Below are 21004 nucleotides of genomic sequence, written 5' to 3'. Positions count from 1 at the left end.
GACAATTACAGTATATAACACAACCATTTACTTGCTTCTTGATTTACCAACTACAGATTAACTAAAGACAAAGACTCTTTTACACAGAACCCAACAGTACATGGACATTCAAACATACCAAGCAATCAATTTTCCAAGTGATAACTTATTTCCGATAGGTAAAGTATTCCCTGTGGCTGTTTTTGTGGTGGCCTCTTTTATACATGCAAAGGAACAAGTAATAGGTTTATTCCATGCTGAAAAAAAGAAGAAAGAGAACACAACGTTTCAGCCGCGGAGCCTTCTTCAGGTGTGAGAGAGACGGGGCACTGTCTCTCTCACACCTGAAGAAGGCTCCACGGCCGAAACATTGTGTTCTCTTTCTTCCTTTTGTCAGCAGGGAATAAACCTATTACTTGTTCCTTTGCAGCCTACGCATGCTGACGCAGCTACCCACCTGAACTACTCTTTCATACATGCCTTATTAAGTCATTGAAGGCCCAAAGTCCTCTCCAGCTGGGGAGATCTGTTACTTCAAAGATCTGTGTTACCTTATCTGATGTCTATAACTGGGTTTATGCTGTGTTCCATTATACCCAATTATGTAAGAAGGTGTAGAAGCTGATGTGAGAATGAATTCTTGCAGGGCTTCTCTGGGTCATTAAATTATGTAAACCATGTGTATCTGAGCCAGTTATTCCTGGTCTAATGTGTGTAACGGGCTCAGGCTTCTGGCCTGTGAAAGTGGACTTTGCTATTGTCTAAGGAGCAGTGCTACTATATGTGGCTTTGAGGCTGAGAGTCACCATAAACAAATTCTAGCAGGTCCAGAACACCGCTGCACTACTCACATTTCCTGGTTAGGCACTAAAGTGTCTATATCCCTGGCTGTGACAGGAGATTGTGTTCTCCTGCCTCCTAGAGGAGGAGTGACAGCTTTTTCTGAATCTAACAGGTGTAGAAATTCTGGAATATGTTTTATAATTTCGGGGAAGAATGTTTCTCTGCTCTACTCCCTGAATATTTTTTACAGTGCATTAGAACTGTCTCTGCTTCACCCTGACGGTAGTGGGAGCACAGCCTGTCCTTTCTGGACAGCCAGAATGACCCGTGTCACCCATATCTGTGGCCAGGCGGTGGTCACTGAGCTTGTCCTCTCTGGGCATTCAGGTCTGTCTGTATTTCCCAGTTTCTAGGGCCAGGTTGTGGTCACTGAGCCGGTCTTCTCTAGGTAGCCAGAACAGCCTGTGTCACCCAGTTTCCATGTCCAGACATTTGTCACTGAATGTGCTCTTCATCACGAACCGATTCCCCTTGTTGTTGGTCAGCCGGGCCAAATTATTGAACCAGGCTTTTCTTTCACTGAGCCCATGGATGTGCAAACTCGAAATTCTTCCCCTGTGTTGTCACACTTTTTATTTCATGGCCTGGGAGTAACAAATACCGAAAACTGGGGGGATGTTGCATGGTTGGCTGAAAGTTTTCACGTTAACTTTTCCTCTGCTAGTCAGCACAAATCACTCATCATCTCACCGCCTAAACATCATTCTTCTGCTCAATTCTCTGGCTTCTTGCTTGTAACCCCTGATTTTCCTCCAAAAAGAGACTTTAATCTCTTTTAATCCTTTTGATCTTTGATCCATTAAAGGGTTCAATTAACCTTATAATTGATACATAGGAAGTCTTAAAGCAGCCACGATAGCTGTCAAATGTAAAGATTTTGTTTCAAAAATAGGAATTAAAAAAAGCTTGTATTGAGTTATAAATGATATGCTCCAGCTCCCCTGCTGCATAAACAATGCTTGAAATGGGAAAGGGAAATTATTTTTTAGGTTACTTACCTTTTACAATAAAGGTGAACAAAAAAGTAAAAATAAATGTTAATTGTTTCATCATAACACCAGACCACTAAAGTACATTATCAATTATTTGAAGTGAATAGTGTAAGTGCTCATTATTAGTTTTAGGAACTGAAAATATTCTATCTTGTTGATTTTGGCAGGAAATCAAATATTTAAACAAATAGAAAACTGTAAAATGATATTTGAAAAGGAATGGTACTTTTGGTATTTTCCCATCAGTGGTGACTTTGGCATTTTCTAATAATAAAGCATGCACGTGGAATGCGAGGATCGCCTTGATACCTTGAATCGGTCAAATTGAGCTAATGAAATAAAAAAAAATTGATAAAACGCTATGCTTTTCGTATATCGCCCTTGTACTACCCCTTTTTTATGCAAGAGTGAACACAACCAGACAGACGGGTGTTGAGAGAATTGAACAGATTTTGGTGCCGTTTTACAAGGAAACGGAATGGTCACTTTGTTGCTCCGAGATCTGATGACCAGTTGCCGGATGATTTGATTGCTGCAGTAACTAACTCCCCCCACATCAGAGTGCAGTGGTGACTCAAGTTTCCCAACGCAGACATCCAGCCCATAGACGGGCGCTGTAGGTCAGTTTAGTTCTTATTGGATGGTAATTCATCCCGTTCCACTGAGAATATATTAGCCTTCTCTCGCTCCCTCCGCTTATATCAAGACACGCTTTTTGGTTGGTTTTAGTATTTCTTAAACTTTGTTTTTGTTTTTTTTTTTACCTCTATAGCTCGCCACATCCCCTTCCTGCGAGCAGAGCCAGGTATTCTTTCTGAATTGTTTTCCTAAGAGGTTTGTGCTCCGCACAGATTCGTCTGTAAACCACCGTCAGGAGCAGCTTCAGCATCAAGATGTCTACGGCTCCGATCAGATCCCCCACGGCGCAGTCCGGCAGGATGAAAAAGGACGAGTCCTTTCTGGGAAAACTGGGAGGCACTCTCGTCCGGAAGAAAAAAGCCCGAGAAGGTTGGTTGAGTTTCCTGTTACTTTCTCATGTCTTGTGTTATCTGGAGAGTGTGATACTAACTTGGCATGTTACGAGTGTCATGGGTTTATGATATGAGTGCCTATTGGCACAACATTGTACGCGAACTAATGACCTTGTTTGTTGTATAACATGAGTACAATGTGCAAGTCAAGTCGCAGCGCGTACAGAATGATTAAGGGCTGCTGCTGGAGAATACACACACTCCCTTGTTATTCTCTTTTTTTCCTTCTCGTTTAGTGCCTAGGACTTTCATCTAAGAAAAACAAACATTTGTATCAGTAATGCCCAACCCTAGATTGATGTCAGAGTAATTGCTTTGCAGACCTCTGTATGCTGTTGATCCGATGGTTAGGTAATGTCGGTGTTACAATTCTGGAGATCAGAGGAACAGATGTCTCAATACAGCAGCCTCTATCAAGTACCTGTAATAACTGAGTTAAATCCCATTATAGTTACTAAATTCTGACCAGAAAGGAAGTGAGACAAAAGAAGACCCACACCCTAATCCACAAGTTAGTCATCCTGTGACCACAGACATGATGGTTAAAGCCCCACATCTGGAGAACAGCTGTTCCCTTTCCATCGAATAATAAGAGTTGCTAGTCATCTCACTCCCGAGATGGACTGTGTCTGGAGCAGAAGGTGTTGATCACTGGGCATCAAAACAAACAGGTTAGCCCACCTGTAAAATGGTTATTAATTTTGTAACCCGAGTTTACAATGAAAAAGTCATTATAACAATCAGATTGTCAGAGTTTACCAACATGTAAAAGCAACAATATTTAAATTGCATTCTTATCCACTTTTGTAAAAAAATGCTTTGTAATATGCAGTGTCATTATTATTATAACTGATAAAGATGCTGATTGGTAAGCATTTTGAGGAATCCGACTTGAGTGTGGACATTCGTGGGAGTGCTCTTCAAAGAACTTGCTGTAAATCTTTCTACGGCTTGGATAACAAACTCTCGTGGTGTCTAAAAAGATTTCTGAAAGCATGGTTGTGCTTTAAAAACGTTTTCAACACTCTTCCTGAGTTGCCTTTAAAAAAAAAACTATTGATAAAATGAACTGCGCTAAAACAGTAAGAACAGCTTATAATGACACAGGACTTAAATGTACAGAGGAGATGCAATTAAAATCCAGTCTAATTACAAGGGATGTAACTATAATGCAGCATCATATACTGTATGAGGAACAAACAAACTGCTGAAATCACACAGGCCTCAAGGAGACTACACATGCAAGGCACGGAGTGCTCTTATTAAATTGGTTACTTATGCTGGAATGCATGTCCTAAAAAATGTTGTGTTGTCACCCCTCCTCCTACTTTACATTTGACTCCTCTGTCCTGACTTTCTGATGCCACATGGAGAACAGCAGCTGGTGGGAGATTCTGTGGCTGTGTCTGTGTGTCCATATAAGGACTTCTGAGGCCGAGGGGGGGGAGAAAGAGAGAGGGTGGACCAATTACTGAGGAATTCCACTGCGCAGTTGTTGTCCCACAACAGCTTCTTGGTTTACTGTAATTAATCGAGAATAGGACATGAACATGCAAGTTAAAATGGTTGGAGGGAAACCGTGCTCGACTAAAGTACGACAGTTCTGGCTAGCAGACGTAGATTGCCATAATCTGAAAACGCAACCCTTCAGACAAGACCCTACTCTACTAAACCAGTGTATTATTCAGCTCACACCTGAAGAAGGCTCCACGGCCGAAACGTTGTGTTTTCTTTCTTCTTTTTTTCAGCATGGAAAAACTTGTTCCTTTGCAGCCTACGCATGCTGACACAGCTACCCACCTGAACTACTACAGTGTATTATTGGCCTTTACTAACACAATTGTTGTTTTTTTTACAGGGACAAAAAATTCATCTTTGAAGTTAAGGTTGCAGATGTTTTCTTTTCAGTCTTAAAAGATTTTCGTCATCTTCAAAGATGATCATTTCACGGGTTGTACAGAGAATCTCTGAGGGTGTTTCATTTTCCAGGTAGCAGTGTCTGTCACGGTCGTATACCCTGTGTGTAGATGATGAGGTACAGTAGCTCTCTCTGCCCCTGGCATGATTAGGTCCTGGTCACTCATGAGCTCTGAGCATGCACTGCGTCTTTCCACTCCTCTGTGTACAAAAAACGCAGAGCTTCTGTTTTTCTCCTGTTTCAATGTTTTCTTTGCGCAGAAACAATTTTAATGCAAAGTTTTACTGAAACATTTTACCTTTTTTTACAATCCTGATCACTAAGGATTTTATAGAACCCCCCCAAAAATAGCCTTTTAGCTTCATGGAGGTGCAGAGTGGAACAAATGCCAAATAGCTGCAGCTACTGCAGATAAAGCTTATCAAGGAGAAAGAAATGCAACTTGGATCCTTCCTCATTGTCGGAGAAGTGAGACTGCATCAAATGACAGCAGTTGTTCAGAACTGCAAGTCATTGGTGAGAAAGGCAAGGGAACAGCACTGTTCTCAGTCTGCAAGAGCTGCTCTCCAGTTTCACTGCCTTTTTGGAGTATACCTGAAACATCTGCCTCCTCAGTAAGAAGGGTAATCAAGGACTTCCCGAAAAGTATGTTTAAATTTCTTTAAGTATACGAGTATATTCATTTTTAGAGTTCTATACATTTTAAAAATGTAGGGAGGACATATAGACAAACTATGTCCTGGAGTACAAAAAGACTGGTCTCGGGTATGCTGGATGAAAAAGCCCTACCTCTATACAGTATACAATATAGGCATGTTTCTTGACTGGAATGAAGTGTGATGTGTTGACAGCTGTATTTGGAGTGCCTAGTTTTTAAATAGAAGGGTGACGTCTGCTGTGCTTGTACCCTTAATGAATAGCACATCTTTTTTTTACAGTGAGAATTGGGCCACTCAGAAGGTGTTTTTTTTTCTTCAGTCAGTGCACATCAATTGACGCTTTATGGCCGATGTACAGTATGATGTTGCTTTACGCTTGAGTGTTAATTGAGATACAGCTGCCCACTAATTGTTGTGTTTAACACTGATATTGATTACATTCATGAGTGCTACAGTGCAGAACACTTGAAAGAACTAGTTTGTGTTTGGAATTGCCTGTATCAGACCTGCCTTCCTTTTAGACTCCAGTAAGAGGCACTACTAACTGCTGCAGGTATTAGTTCACTATCATTCTCTGTCATTCCCTGTCTGTGCTTCTGTGCTTTTAAAACCTTCTGTTGAAAGTTAATCAACAAGGGTGCCTTGTAATACTGTTCTCGGTAGTGAACAAAATGTAGTCAACCATCAAAAGTGTTGATCAGATTTTAAAATGCACCTTCTAATCTTCAAATAATCCACTTGTTACTCATTGCTGCATTTAAAAATGAAAAGTACAAAATCTCTTTTGTATACCTGAAAAATGAAATATAAGGATGAAGAATTTATAAAAACCCATCCTTTATTTACAGACGTGTGTATTTTGTATTCTTGGGTCGTTTTCTTAGATTCAAATTAGGGTCTCTTCAACTGTTTTTTTTATTAGAAGTGACTAACGGCTGTACGAACTTTTCCGCCACAAGATGGGGCTGTATTGCATGATGCTGTACACAGTGGCACCTCTTATAGACCGGAATCGGAGCGCTCCGAGCTTTTTACGAGGTTCAAATTTGACTAATAAAAGCGAGATATGGAAGAGCAATCGCACCTTAACCTATTACAAAAATAAAAACAAATAAAATATTTTTCATTTATTGATTGCACTGTTTGTTGGTAAATAATTTTAAAACATTGGGGTGTTATATTCTGATTATAATGCTGATAATTGCAATGTCTTTAAGTCTTATACAGTACAGTATTTGCAGTAAAATAGTTCTTTTGGAGAAGTCCAGATGCTTTCGTCTGTTACTTCACTAATTGGATTAAAACGAATAAGATTGAACAGTTGAAACGTTTCTTGTTTAGACTTTTTTTTCATTTTGAAAGTGAAGTTCAACCTTTACTTGTTCCTTTATTCAAAGGCAGCTTGGGGACACTAAAAGTAACTATAAACTTTCTATTTAAAGACCTTTGTAAGTCTGCTAGCTTACTTCTGTGACACACATGACGGGTCGAGACGTAATACTGTACTTTACCCCCAAAATTGCCCTTATCGGACTAATTGTATTTCACTACAGAATATGTATAATGTTAAAACATTCTCTCCTGTTGTAAAGATATTGCCTATCTTTGAAGAACTGTATATTGCTTACTGTAGACTCAAGAAAATCATGACTTTTTTTTATCAAACTCCTTTGAAAACGTCTGTGTAGGAGTGTTTTGTATGACTTGCAAAGGATTTTGCCACGATATGAGGTTACTGAAGTGACAACAGGGTGTGTTCAGATTAACCTGATGCCACAGAGCGATCTTATCTCCACTGAAGCAATGTCACTTGCACTGCGTTTCCTGTGTTCAGTGTATAGTGCCAGCCTAGTGTTTACTCGGCTTCAGCAATGGAAGATACTACGAAGGTCTGTAACGTGCAGGTGGATTTGTTTGTAGGAATGGTGCTAAAGTTCACCTTGTAAAAGCATTTTGGTCCATTTAGGTTTTAGGAGGGGAGAATTCTTGAGCACATTGTGCATGTGAAGCCAAAAAGTCCACCCGTTCCTCACTGACGCAGTTATACCTGAATGTAAATTAGTCTTTGACACCCATGCACTACTGATTATGGGCTTTGCCAAAAGATAAGAACTGCATTTTGTAGTCGACACAATTGCTTAAAACATAATCTGTTCTTTTTGTCTATTGTTTCTCCATGTGGTCCATCCACTGTTACCACAAGTGAAAACCCCGTGTTGCTGTTTACCAGGCAGGGAGCGCCTTAATGAGTCTGGCTGTGTCTGGCCAGTCTAGAGGTGTGTCATATATCCCAGCCAGGCTCCCGTGCTTCTGACAAACGAGGCTCTGGTATTATGTGTCTGTTAGTCACAGAGGGCAAGTATTTCCTGTCATAAATAATATGGGCTAAATTTAAAGTCACTGATCTCCCTTCAGCAATGGTGTTATTTATACCTTTCCATCCTCGTAAACCATCTTGGTAGTTTAGCACGGTGACTTTAAGGATTTTAGTCTTTGGATTTTGGTTAGATTCATGGTCAGACTGTGATGCAACTTGCAGTAAGACATTATTACAATGAATATCTATGCTCTAAGTGAGTAATTATGCATGCTCAAATGGGCAAACTTCTGCTCACACTCCTGTTTTGCCTCACATACAAGACATGTCGTAGAATCCATGCAGACGGCTGGTTCAATAAATTGCACAACTGAGTGAAAGAAAATTGCGGTTCCCAAAAGCTGGTTGCTCTGTTTGCATGCACATTATGGGTTCAGAGTCACTGCTCTGTAATCTCCCTTGAGCTGCTAGCTTTTAATAGGATGCTTTCAACAACACCCACTATCAAAATGTGATTGGTGCTGCAGTGGATTACAACATCAATTTCCGGTGATGCTAATGGCATAGTTACAAAGTGCTCAAATAAAAGCAGGAGAGGAGTACAGTATGAGTGAATTCTTGATTTAAGACCAATGTTTTCAAAAGGGAGTAGGGGGTCCTTAGATCCTCACTGGGGATCCCAAGTGCCTTCTCTGCAATGTCAATTGAGCAAAACGGAAACTTACAGGTATTTCTGTAAGTGTTAATGGGAGCAACTTGCTTGCCTCTCTGCCACATGTCCTTAGCAATTGGATTGAAATCCCCTTAGTGCCCAAGTACTTCTATTTGCCTGTGCAAAGACTATGCAAGACTATCATTTAGGAGAGTGATTATTTTACATTTAGAAGTTTTTGATATCTGTAATGCAGCAGGACATATTACCATTTTCTTTAAAAAAAAAGAAAATGTAAACTGTATTGTCCACTGAATATAGGCCAAGCTTGTACTATCATTCACCATCCTTTCTTCATTTTGAATATCTGGCTATAATGCAATTACAATATTTCAGTTTTGCTGTGAATTGCATGCATGATAAATAAAATACAGCTCTGGAATATCCTCCATGCAGATTTAATAAATGGAGACATTTTACCTGCAGAGTGTCTTCTTCCCATTCAGCCCTCATGCTCAGCGCTAGCTGAGTGTTTATTAGTTGTAGAGTTTCCGCTCAATGTGCACACAAGCTGCGCAAGGTGTAACTGGACCAGCGCTGTGACAGAAATAACACGTGCTGACTGGCCTGGCATGCTCTGGCTTCTCCAGCTGCCCTCTCCACTTGACTGCACTCAAGGCACCATCTCGCGTCCTCTCTGTGCTGTAGAATACAGGGATTCTCCATCAGGGACAGAGTTCAGTCCGGGCAGCATGGCTGGCCTGCTGTGTGGGACGAAACGGAAGAAGCAAGGTAGAGTGGCGCTCGGTCAGGGATGGGCTTGTGAAGGGCTGTGGCCGATTTGCTTCCTGCTGCAAATACTGTATATGAAAGGGGATTGTTTTACAAGGACTGCAGTTGTGGAACCTGTGAAGTTCAGATCTTTACTATTTGGATTGAAATACATGTGCAAACCCAGTCAGTGGTTATTTCAATAGGAAGTGAATGACAATAGAGTATAATAAGCCAAGATTTTGCAAAGAATACTTTTCAGGTATTCAACGGTGCACAGCAGTCTTGCACGTCCAGACTGCTTTACTAGTCCGAAACGGAGAGAAGAATCACTGTGTTTCACATCGTGAGAGTCGAGCATTAGATATGTTTCAACAATTCATAGCTACACGCTCTGTAGTTGCTGAAGAGAAGACCTGGCGTAATTATGCATCGTGAGCTAAAGATACTCAAGTGGTATTTTGCAGTGATGAGTACTGGCTCTAAGTAGAGAGATAGTGTGGTGAGCTGTTCCTTACAATTCTCTGTAGAGCATAGCAAGTAGGGGAAAATTAAGTGATGATGTATAGACAGCTGCTCTAAAGAATAGAACAGTGATTAAGGAAATAGATTGTTACTAAAAACAGAATTGGTGCAGAAGTTTTTACTTGACAAACTAGTTAGTGAAAACATCTGTCTATTATTAGAAAACGGCTTATTGCTGGCAAGGGATGCAGCAAACCAGAGAACCTGGTGAAAACAATATAAACGAGAGAACTTTGCAAACTTTGCACTAAAGGCACTCCACTCGAACTCTGGAGCTGGAAGTGTGAGCACCCCACCATTGGACAACTCTAGAACACTATGATGCAAGGGCATATTACAGCATTATTACAAGAGTTAAAAGGAAAAAAAATGCTTTTGATAGCTGTGGTGATATTTAGGTTGGGCTTTATTTATCATCCCGTTGAGATAAAGTCTACTTGACGTTGGACATTCACCATGTAGATTGCTGTGCTGGTCATTAAACTTTGAATTTTCTCGTTTATTCAATTCAGTTCAACATACTTTATTCATCCCTGGGGTGTGGGAATTTAAGATTATCCAATAGCAGTGTTGTTTCATTAACTTGTTTTTAAACCTGGAATGATAAGCTGTACTTCCATGTATGCTGGATTGATTAGTATACAGTATTTTATTAGAATGATTTTTTTTTTTGAGGAGTGCACTGTTTATTTGACCAAGCATTGCGATGGAGGGTAGTGGGAAAAGTGTACTTTGCCTACTGTCTGGAGTGATGAAGAATGGTGGCTGCAGGCTACGGAGCTCGGTGAGCGTGTCTGGCGTCAGAGTGGATGGTGGCACAAGATCTGTTAACCCTTTCCTGGACAGCTGGTACAAGCAGGCCCTGTGTTTACTGGGGCCTGGTTACGGAACTGGCGGGGAGTTCTGTTCTCGGGTGTGCCTGCTCCCATTTTTCAATTGACGTTTTCTGCTCGTCATTTACCGGCCACCTGTTTGGACATAAGACCCCAAAACTCTGCTGCTGCTGCTGGCTTTGTAAATTAATGTTGCTCATTTTCCATAAGAAATGCATAACAACATTTGCATTTTCCTCCTCCTCCTCCTCTCTCTTTCTGACATTGCTTACGAGTTACAGTACCTCATTTTGAGTTCTACAGTTTTTTTAGTTTAATGTATTCAAGTGTACTAATTTTTCACAACAAAAACAAAAGAAAACTTTTTATCCTATTTCATTCAAATTTAATCCATAGTAAAATTAAGTGGTCCTCTCCACAACTTGTTTTCAAATACCTGAAAACATGCATCTTTTTTTTTTTTGAGGGACTGTTTACAAGTTTTAAGACTATAAAAGACAACTGTTAAGAGTGTCAGCTGTGATGTGTTCCCTCTTTTACCTCTTGTCAATGGCTAATGTTGGACTTTTTGAACAACGTGTTCTTCAAGGCCCAAGTACAGAGCCTCAGAATTGGCAAATGGATTGCTGGCCCCACTGACTGGGGAGGAAAAAACAAATCATGTCTACCTAAAGGGCAGGTTAAAACACAAATATGCACCACACTAGAAAACTTGTCGAACTAGAATTAAACGGAAAACGATGCAGCATGGAAAATGTTTAATTCTTTGATATTTTAGATCCCTACCCTCACATGCCAAGTTCCTTTCCTTTTCCAGTTTACCTGATGAAGAAACTGCCCCACCTGCACTCTCCTGTCGGATTTAAACCTTTAAATGCTTATAGTTGCTTTCAGTCTTTTAAAAACCCCTTCTGTTATTCTCTCCCCTGTGTCCCATAGTGAGTGACCTGCAGGAAGAAGGAAAGAATGCCATCAACTCTCCCCTCCAGCCCTTCAGCACAGACCTCCACCCTGAGGACACCCTGCTTGGTAACATGATCAGATGTGTTTTATTTCGCACACTGCTAAAAATGTCTTTTCCTACTTGAAACTGGGTGGGGCGGGAGAAAATAATACCCTTTCTTTTTCTTGAATGGGACACATTTTGTGCTAAATATGATAAATGTTTTCTTTTAAGAAAAGGCTCGATACGGTCATTGGATTAGTTCGCTCCTAACTATCAAATGGCCTGGATGACTTCCCCTCATTTGTAACAATTATGTTCTGCGTCTGAGGTGCAGTAGTATGAGACATGCTAGGAGTAGTTAGAGCCTGTAATTTCCCTCACAGCCTGCACATAGAACTGAGTGGAGCAGAAGATGTAATTCACGGCTCTGTTTTAGACGGCTTAGTTTTAGAGGAATTAGGTCAGTGAAAATTTTATACAAACCTGTATTGGATTTGTCTGTGGTTCTGGGCTTTATTGCTTTTAGTGTTTGATAACTTGTCACATAAGGTTTAGCTTCCACTGTGAGCTGAATGATTGTCTTGTGTAGCGGCTTTTCTCCTTGAAATAGCACTGATGTTTTGATATCTTGAAGAAGAGAATGCACACACCAACAGAGCTGCAGTGTAAAGTGTTTTTGTAGCATCCGAGATATTCAAAGGTATTCAATTTGGGCCCTATAGCTGTTTGCCAAGGTGAGTTGTGACAGTGTAGTTAGATACTATGAAGGCTATGGTTTCTTCAGTCAATATGAAAAATGGTATAAAATAGAAAAGCATAGTAAAAGTCAGATTAATATAATATTTAAGTTAAGGGAAACTATAGGGAGCAAAATGTTGGAAAACCGTATGTGTTCGTATTTCGGGAAATGGTCACTTACTAGTTTATGGTATTCATAAAACGTAATTATTTAATATAAATGCATTACACGTGTGGGTTGAGTGGTAACAAACCCAGAATATATTAACATCCTCCACATAAACAGAGTCATGGCTACTTACTGTATATTAGGATTTCATAGAGGAAGTGGCTTTCTAGTGGTGATAAAGCAATACAAGCTCCCCGCCCTTGAGCAACAGAGCTGACTTTCATTTTGACGGACTGTGGAGTCCACCTCCTTCTTAACCCCTGTGGTTCACCCTGTCATCTCTGAATCACTTCCACTTTCTGAAGATAGTCCTCTCCCTCATAATCCCGCCGCCTTTGTGTCCTGTCTCTTGTACGGAGGACACTGATAGGGCCACCGCCCTCGTTTGGTGCACTGAATCTTCCATTTTCTACTGCGGCTTGAATGTTTGCATTAGCTTTCCCTGAAGAGTTTACCAAATCCTGCCCAGTTTTACCGTGACCTCAGAAAAATGATTTGAAAAGGATCCCTGTGGCAAAAACAGAACCGAAATGAGTGCCCCTAGGCCATACAGTACAGTACCTGCAGTGCCATAGATGCTTTCAAAAACGGAGCAAAAAATGCTGACAAAAGAAGGGTGAATTTGTGTCCAACAGCACATCAGACACTTCTCTTCATTGTTTTACACTGATTTGCTCTGCACATATTGATGGTAAATACGTTTTTCCTCTCTCTAAAGGACCTGAGACATCTCAGAGTGGTGCAAATAAGTTTCCCTGAAGATGGCTGGTTAGAAGCTGTCTGGTTTTCCCTTGGGAGGAAGTATTTTTTCACTTGTTGTAGTGCAAAGGATATATTGCAGTTGAGCTTCAGAACAGGTCATGAGTCCTTTCTTGCTCATTTGACTACAGGTAGCTGATTGATCTAAGGATCTCATCCTGCTGCTACTTGAAGTATCCTAGGAAGTTGGATTTGATAGCATCATTCTCACCTACTGTACTTCCCTTTGTGTGAAGAACACCAGGGGGTTATTAGTACCTCAGACATCCCAAGTCTCCCGTTCCGTTCCGGGAATCTCCCGGGAATCAGTGTCTCCTAGAAATTGCCCCCCCCCGCTCCCATATTTTTCTGTTGGCGACACCCTTGGTCTGAAAAATCACCGGCGAATTATTTAGTTATATAATATGACCTTGTGCCATCTGAGAATCTGCTCAAAATCAGCTAACCAAGCCGCATCTCTGTACGCCAAAAGCTTGCAAAGAAAGTGAGATTAAACAACTGGACTGGTGCGTTATAGTATTTACAGCATATTGCATATATATTATAGTATCTATCCGCAAATTAATTATATAGCTGTGAGTTTTTTTTCAAGGGGAGGGACGACCAACCAAACCCAACCCCCCGCCCCCTCCCTGAAATCAATCTTTCCAAAGTGGGGATGTCTGAGTACCTCCTTGGATACCTCACATGTTCCGCATGGGGAAAAATACTGACTGATGCCTTCAAACAGACATTTTAGAGTCAATGCAGAAGCAATAAAATGAGGAAAACCTTTAGCCCACATTCCATAAAACTGCTCAATCGGTGAGTTGACAATAAAGGAGGATTGGTTTATGGGCATGCAGCATGGTGGTGCGGTGGTTAGCATTGCTACCCTGGGTTCAATTCCAGATATAGGGTGCTGCCTGGGTTGGGTTTGTGTCCTCCCTGCATTCGCTCAGGTTTCCTCAAGGTGCTCCGGTTTCCATGCACAGTCCGAAAACATACTTTTCGGTTAATTGGCTTCCTGCGGAAAATTGGCCCTGGTGTGCATGTGCGTCAGTGCCTCTCTGCTTTTGATGGACTGGTGTCCCCTTCCTTGAGCCCTTTCCTTGTCAGCATCCGCTCTTACTCTCCTGCGACCATGAATTGGAAGAAGCAGTTAGAAAATGGATGGTTTGTGGACAATTGCAAATGGTGGTTAGTGCAAAAATGAAGGGATATTGAGCATTTATAGGGGCTTCGGGTGATTGGGGGGGGAGTACAGGCTCTGGTAAGCTGTGTAACTTCCTGTAAGCAGCGATGTGTAATGACCATGTATGCGTTATTGTCTTTTATGTAATATTTTTTTTTGTAAGTCTTTGTGTGTAAAACATAGCTGTTCTGATGCAAAATAAATTTCTGAGAAATCAGACAATAAAGAATTATTGGATGATATCGATCTTACCCGAGTAAAGGGGAAAAAATGGTTGTGATGGTGATAAATAACAAAGAATTGCAAGACATGAAGTTATGAAAGTTTAGCCCAATTGCAGGGGTTGAGAGGATTGAAACTCAGATTTAAGAAAAAAACAAATATACAGTACTTATTGCAGGCACCAGAGGTTCCTACAGACTCTGAAATTGGTTTTCTAATAAATGTGGACTGTCTGTTTACCTAGAGATTTATTTTTAAATATGAAATGATGCTTAAAAATTTCAGAATCTGCAGCAGACATTTTTTTAAATAAAAAGAAGAACTTGATATAGTACATTGAACTGCATGTTGGGTGAAGTACAATCCCATGGGTCATGTGGATAGTTCACGCCTAAAGAATACGTGAGCTGGCAGCATTCTGAGAGCCAGTCACTGTAATGCTTCAGTCCTGTCGGTTCTTTCACCATGAATTTTTCCACAGAGGAAAATGCCGAGAGAACTATGCTGGACCCCAGTTCCAGGGAAGATGCCAAATTTAAAGAATTAATGAAGGTAAGTCCTTTAAAATATATTTTTCTGTGTGTTTGCTTCTGAGTGAGTCATTATACCATCATGTGCTGTTCTTTTTTTTTTTGGAGAAATTGCATTGTTAATCTAAATGCTGTGAACTCTTCCTGAGAAGGACACAAATTATATAGGATAACTATATAATTAATGGCAACAGCTGGACATTTTGAGAATTCTGCATACTTAAATCCACTCATTCCACATACATTCTCCTTTCATTTTGGCAGAGTATTAGCTCTATTTCTCTTTTCAACAAGATAGTTCACGATTTAAACATGGCACCTACTGTATCGAATTGGCTGCTTGCTTCAGGTCCTGATTGACTGGATTAACAATGAGCTGGAGGAGGAGAGAATCATTGTGAAGGACCTTGAGGAGGATGTGTACGATGGCCAGGTGCTGCAGAAGTTATTTGGTATGTGTATTGCCCAGAAGATGATTATTCCGGATATACCTTATAACAATTGAGCTCTAGTAGCTTAAGGTAATTACTCATTACATTAATAAGTACACATTGAGTTTTTTGTGATTGTGGCTGGAAGTTAGAAAGGCATTTAAATTCTTGTCATTCATGCAACATGACTTTCACCGAATTCATGGCAGCCAGTTTTTGAGCTTGTGTAGAGTCATACAGGTCTATGCATCTGTTGCTGTTTTGTAGAGAAGCTGTCGGGCCGCAAGCTGAACGTGGCGGAGGTGACGCAGTCGGAGATCGGGCAGAAGCAGAAGCTGCAGACGGTGTTGGAGGCAGTGAATGAGCTCCTGCTGCCTCATGGCTGGGCCATTGAATGGAGTGTGGACTGTGAGTGAGAGGGGCAACTTCTGCGTTGGGCCGGAATTGCATGGGACACCTTGAATTGAGTTTTTACTTGTGGTGAATGTGCATTAAGTGGCCTTACCCCAGTGATGATGCAGGTACTAGTCTCCATTGAAAGAGCTGTGCACTGGGGCTTGATGGTTCAGCCCTACAACACTAAGCCTGAATGGAAAGCCCAGTAGACTAGTTAGTTTTATACTGTACAATAACAACAGTAACTTTTAGGTCCCAGTGCCCCTGATTCAGTGTAAGATGTGCCATGCAGGCAGTAAACTGTGATACAATAGCCATCTGGTTTGCATTTTCCAAATGTTGTTGGGAAGATCAGAGCTTTTATATTGTGATGTTGGACATTTTGTAAAACCTGAGTGATCTTCACAATGTCTTCGATGGTTAGCTACTGCCTCTACTATTTTGTTTTAAAAACTGCAGGTGAGTCTAGAGATAAATGCATGATTTTGCTGACTATTGTAGTTTTGATTCAGCTAATCTGCTGTTTATATATGTTTATCAATCTTGCAATTTGAGCTCTTTAACTCTTGCTAAAACCTGATATGTACCTCAGGTGATGGCATTAAAGACTCAGAAGTGGAGCTCTGTTGTTGCATCACCTTTACTGATGACGCTTTTGCTCATACCACAGCTGTCCATGCCAAGAATCTGGTGGCCATCGTCTACCTTCTGGTTGCCCTGGCGATGCATTTCCAGGCCCCGATCCGCCTCCCGGAACATGTGTCTGTGCAAGTGGTCATCGTCAAGGTGAGTGGGAAGACCAAAACAGTGCACAACGATAGAGATGAGATCCCAGTGACTGCCAGTCTCCTGACCCTTCTGAGTAATGGACAAAGTGATGACGAGCAGCTGACTCTCCTTGGTCTTGTGTAAATCCAGATACACAGAGGACAGCCAAAAATAGGAATCCTCGGCAAAGCTCTGCAACTGTGACCCTAGGCACAAAAACTGGAAATGCTTTTAAGAACCAGTTTAAAAAATGCTTTTTAGAATTGCTTCTTTCATCAGATGTTGTAATAATTGCACTTTGCCTGCTTCCAGAATTTCACACATTACGGTTCTGTTAATATTTATTTTAATAACATTTGCGGTGATACAATCCAAACAGAAATGCAGAAGCACTGTAATCTTCTGGTTACAGTGATCCTCTGATAGTTTTCCTAGGTGTGGCACTGCTCTGTAAACTCATTCAGCCAGTACAGCGATAGTGCATGTCCAGTCAACCACGGATTTTAATGTAAACAGCACTCAAAGTAGTCAGTTTTTTTTCCGTTAGTAAATGAGAGAAAAGATGCTTCCTTGAATACATTTTGAGTGCAAGGTTGCCTTAAGGTGTCCTTTTTTCTCTGTAAATTTAAAGCTGCCATTTCCTTACTAGTAAATACTGTATGTCTTGGTCTTTGCCCTGTATGTGTACAGCATTGCCTGTTAACTTCCTCATGAAGGTCTCCTTTCTTGAATACAGAAAAGAGAAGGCATGCTTCAGGCATCACATGTGACAAAGGAGCTTACCACCACCACAGAGTAAGTTCACTCAAAACCCTCATGCTCTGTTAAGACTCAGCAGGCTTAATGTGAAGTAGTGGTCAGGGCTCAAACAGGAAGTTTCAGGGTTCAAATCCTGGGCAGGTCACTAGTGTTTCACCATTGTGTAGGGTACTTTACTTGGGTTGCTTCAGCTCTATGAATCCTTGCTCTAAGTTAGGAATATTAAGAAGAAGAAGACCTACACATTTCAGTCAGCTGGTCTCTGACAGAGTGTGCACTTTACAATGCACCTCTGTCGCCATCTAGTGTCTCATAGTAGGTAAAGGGAAAGTTTACATAGTTTGGTGAAATGCTCAGTTGTCAATAATAATCTGGTCAGGACACTGGGGTAACACCCCTACTTTTTCTGAGAAATACCCTGGGACCACAGAGTCAGAACCTCGGTTTTACTTTGCACCCAAAGGACAGCGCCTTTTTACAGTATAGTGCCCCCATCACTATACTGGGGCATTAGGGCCACATGGACCGCGGGGTGAGCGCCCCCTACTTGCCCCTCTAATATCTCTTCCAGCAGCAACCTTTGTTTTTCCCAGGAGGGCTCCTATCCAGGTACTGACCTGGCTCACACCCGCTGAGCTTCAGTGGGTTGCAGGGTGGTATGGCTGCTGCTCCAGGGCCTCTGGAGTGGGATGGATTTGAATCAGGTTGTGTTTACCTGGTTATTAACAGCCCAGACTTGTATACTCCAGGGATCAACCTTCTAGCAGTTTTTACTACTGCCTTTTATGCTCCCAGATGAGAAATGTGCATTGCAGGCAGGTGAAAGAGATGACGCAATACATTTAACACAACATTAATCCATTAACAAATAAAAGACATGTATGATTGGAAAAAAATCCAATTCAGTTGTCCAACCTGAGCCGGTTAAGTGCTGTGGGACTAAAGGATAACTTAGTTATATTGCATTTGAATCTAGGTGGTCTAAAATAAATGTCCAGATGGATGGAGCTCAAATTCACCGTGCAAGGGGTGATCATGACAGTAAAATACTATATTGGCCTTCCACACACTTTGTTTGACTGGTGTAGATATTTGATGGCTGTCGCTGTTGTGCACTGATAATTTTGCGGGATGCCTTCACTTTCCTGCTCAGTCCGTTTCTATTGTGTGTATTAAGAGTACCAAGCACACTGCAGTGAAAATTAGCACTGATTCAATGAATGTTCTATAGAATACAGTCATTGTTATAGTACACTCATTAAAAGAGCAGAGGTTTCTTAGGAAGGACGATCCATGCTGGCTGGCTACTTAGCTACTTAGGATCTCTGAATCATTTATTTGTATCAAGGCCTAATAGGAATTTGTTTTAACTTGTTCAGAGCTACAAAGTTTCCCTAGAAAGTAATTCATATAGGAAGTACATGGGAGTCAGTGCAGTAGCATTTAACCTACAGTAATTTTAATTAACCTGCTTATAATCAATACTATAACTATATTAAGTAAATGTCTTATGTTTTATTATTGTTTACTTAAGATTCTTGTCCATTTAGCTTTTTCCTGGTTTTCAGAGTAGTTTCTGTAGTGAGACAATTTGGATTTAATTTGCAAAAATATTCTTGGGATAAGCTACACCTTGATCAGTAACAAGCCTGCAAGGAGAACCTTAATGTCCTGTGGCTTTCAATTGACACATTCTTGTGTTTCTTTTCTTTTTCTGTAGAATGATGATGGGAAGATTTGGTAAGTCATTTTTAAGGTGTTTATTTTTGGTAGCTTGATAGACATCCTGAAAGTAATTGTTAAAGCAGCCAGGGAAATGTAAGAACATTGAAGGTGGCAGTAGGGGTTCAAATGTGAGAGCAGCTTTATAAACTTCAACTTCAAAAGTATTTTTTTTCTTTGTCATGTGGTGTTCAGTGTAATTAGGTTTGGTAAACATTTAATTAAGGTTTCAATTTCATGAGAAGTGGGTGCTCAATGTACATTGTAGGTTTTGACGTTTTTATTTTTAATTTGTAGAAAGAGATGCCTTTGATACCCTCCTGGATCATGCACCCGACAAACTCAATGTTGTTAAAAAGGTAAAACACTCTGGGTCTTATTAATGGGGAAACATTAGTACTTTAGCATATTCAGGGTTTTGGTTAAGTATATCAAATTGAAATGTGGTCAGTAGTGTCCTGGAAGTCAGCTGACAAAGAGATATTATTATATTATTAGATTTATTATTAGTTATTGCAGTAACCGACCTTTTCCATCCTTCTACATTTGAGCTACAGTATCTGCTCTAAGTTAAGAAGAAGTATATACATCTTTAATGATTGCATTTACGAACGGTAAGTTACCAGTATTACCTCTGTGATGAGGATAAGCAGCTGTTCTTGTCTCTCTTCCTTGCCAGTCTCTCATTACCTTCGTGAACAAGCACCTTAATAAGCTCAACCTGGAGGTGACTGAACTGGAAACTCAGGTGAGGCTATCCAAAGCACACAACACCTCTCTTTCTCACTACAGGAATTTGTTTTTCCACATAAGGTCCAGGATCTTATTTTGAAATGGCGTATCACCTGTTTTGTCCGTTCCTTCCACCCGCTCTGGAACAGCCAGTTACGCGTTTCTCCAGGCTCACCTTGCATCAATGAACTCATGACCGCACACAGGGGAGAACCCCCAGCCCCCCCCCCTTCAAGCCACTTGTTTTTTGACATGGGTTAGGAGCTCAAGCAGCACAGCCCTGTACCCAGTTTTCAACGCTGACTGGAGAAAGGGCACATCCCCACGGAGAGCACCACATACCTGCAGTTGCCTGGGAGCCCACAGGAGCCACTCTGTCACTGCGACCCAAGAGAGCCTGATCCCACTAATACTGCACTACCTGAGTGCTGCTCAGACAACTGTCCACAGCCGCTTGTGGAGTCCTAGTAAAATGATCCATGAGAACATAAGAACTGTGACAAGCAAAAGGAAGGCATTTGACCCATCTAGCCCATTTGGTAGCGTGACACAGCAGAGAAAACGTTTTCTTTCTGCTGCTCACCACTAGAGGGCCCGTAGACCCACCACAGGCTGTCCTGTATTTTTTTTTCTCCCTGACAGCCGTTTGCAAAGGCCTCTCATCAGTACCACCTGCGTCTCTAATTGAGAGCACTATATTGAATATTCATGAGGCTGCCTGGGCAATCGTCTCGGTACCACACCAACAGCTTCTCAGCTTAGGCGCGATTTTTTTTTCATCTCTGTCAACCAGAGAATTTTTAATTCCCTTTCAAGCTTTACGGCTTGCCCTTTAATTAAACTCTTCTCCAAGAGCCCCGGTGCTCCAGCTACCTACGCAAGGGAACCTAATGCTGAGCGAATACACACCGGTTTTCTACCTCTGCTTGAGGCAGTAACAAAGTGGAGCCATACAGAGCCATGTTGTCACAGCAGTTAGGAGTTAGGAGAACTGACTTAAGGATCTCACCCAGCCTTTTCTTTAAAGAAACCACATGATTGGCTTCAGCAACATAGTTCCAGATTCCTCTAGCCCTCTTGGTGCCTCCTGTTCTTGGTTTTAAATGCACTGTGATTGACTCTGCAGTGGGATGCGTCA

General features: G+C 41.2%; 1 protein-coding gene across 2 annotated transcripts in view; it reads left to right on the top strand.

Annotated features, from left to right (window-relative positions):
• Positions 1-2371: 2371 nt before the first annotated feature.
• The window catches only part of parvb (parvin, beta), a 28299-nt gene continuing 9666 nt past the window's right edge, over positions 2372-21004 (top strand). Inside the window, exons 1-10 of one of the 2 annotated variants that reach the window (XM_088923136.1) lie at positions 2372-2822; positions 11460-11549; positions 15010-15080; positions 15408-15510; positions 15757-15897; positions 16556-16671; positions 17390-17448; positions 19133-19152; positions 19432-19493; positions 19814-19882. In XM_088923136.1, coding sequence (XP_088779262.1) covers positions 2708-2822; positions 11460-11549; positions 15010-15080; positions 15408-15510; positions 15757-15897; positions 16556-16671; positions 17390-17448; positions 19133-19152; positions 19432-19493; positions 19814-19882 — 846 coding nt within the window. In that variant the 5' untranslated portion in view covers positions 2372-2707. Of the gene's footprint in view, positions 2823-9045; positions 9184-11459; positions 11550-15009; positions 15081-15407; positions 15511-15756; positions 15898-16555; positions 16672-17389; positions 17449-19132; positions 19153-19431; positions 19494-19813; positions 19883-21004 lie in introns of those variants that run through there. The other variant, XM_088923137.1, reaches the window with a different exon arrangement.

This window comes from Atractosteus spatula, chromosome 8 (assembly GCF_055471065.1).
Source record: "Atractosteus spatula isolate fAtrSpa1 chromosome 8, fAtrSpa1.hap1, whole genome shotgun sequence".
In the NCBI taxonomy this organism is placed as follows: domain Eukaryota; kingdom Metazoa; phylum Chordata; class Actinopteri; order Semionotiformes; family Lepisosteidae; genus Atractosteus; species Atractosteus spatula.
The sequence above is the reverse complement of the archived record's forward strand: the minus strand, read 5'-3'. Positions and strand labels throughout refer to the sequence as shown.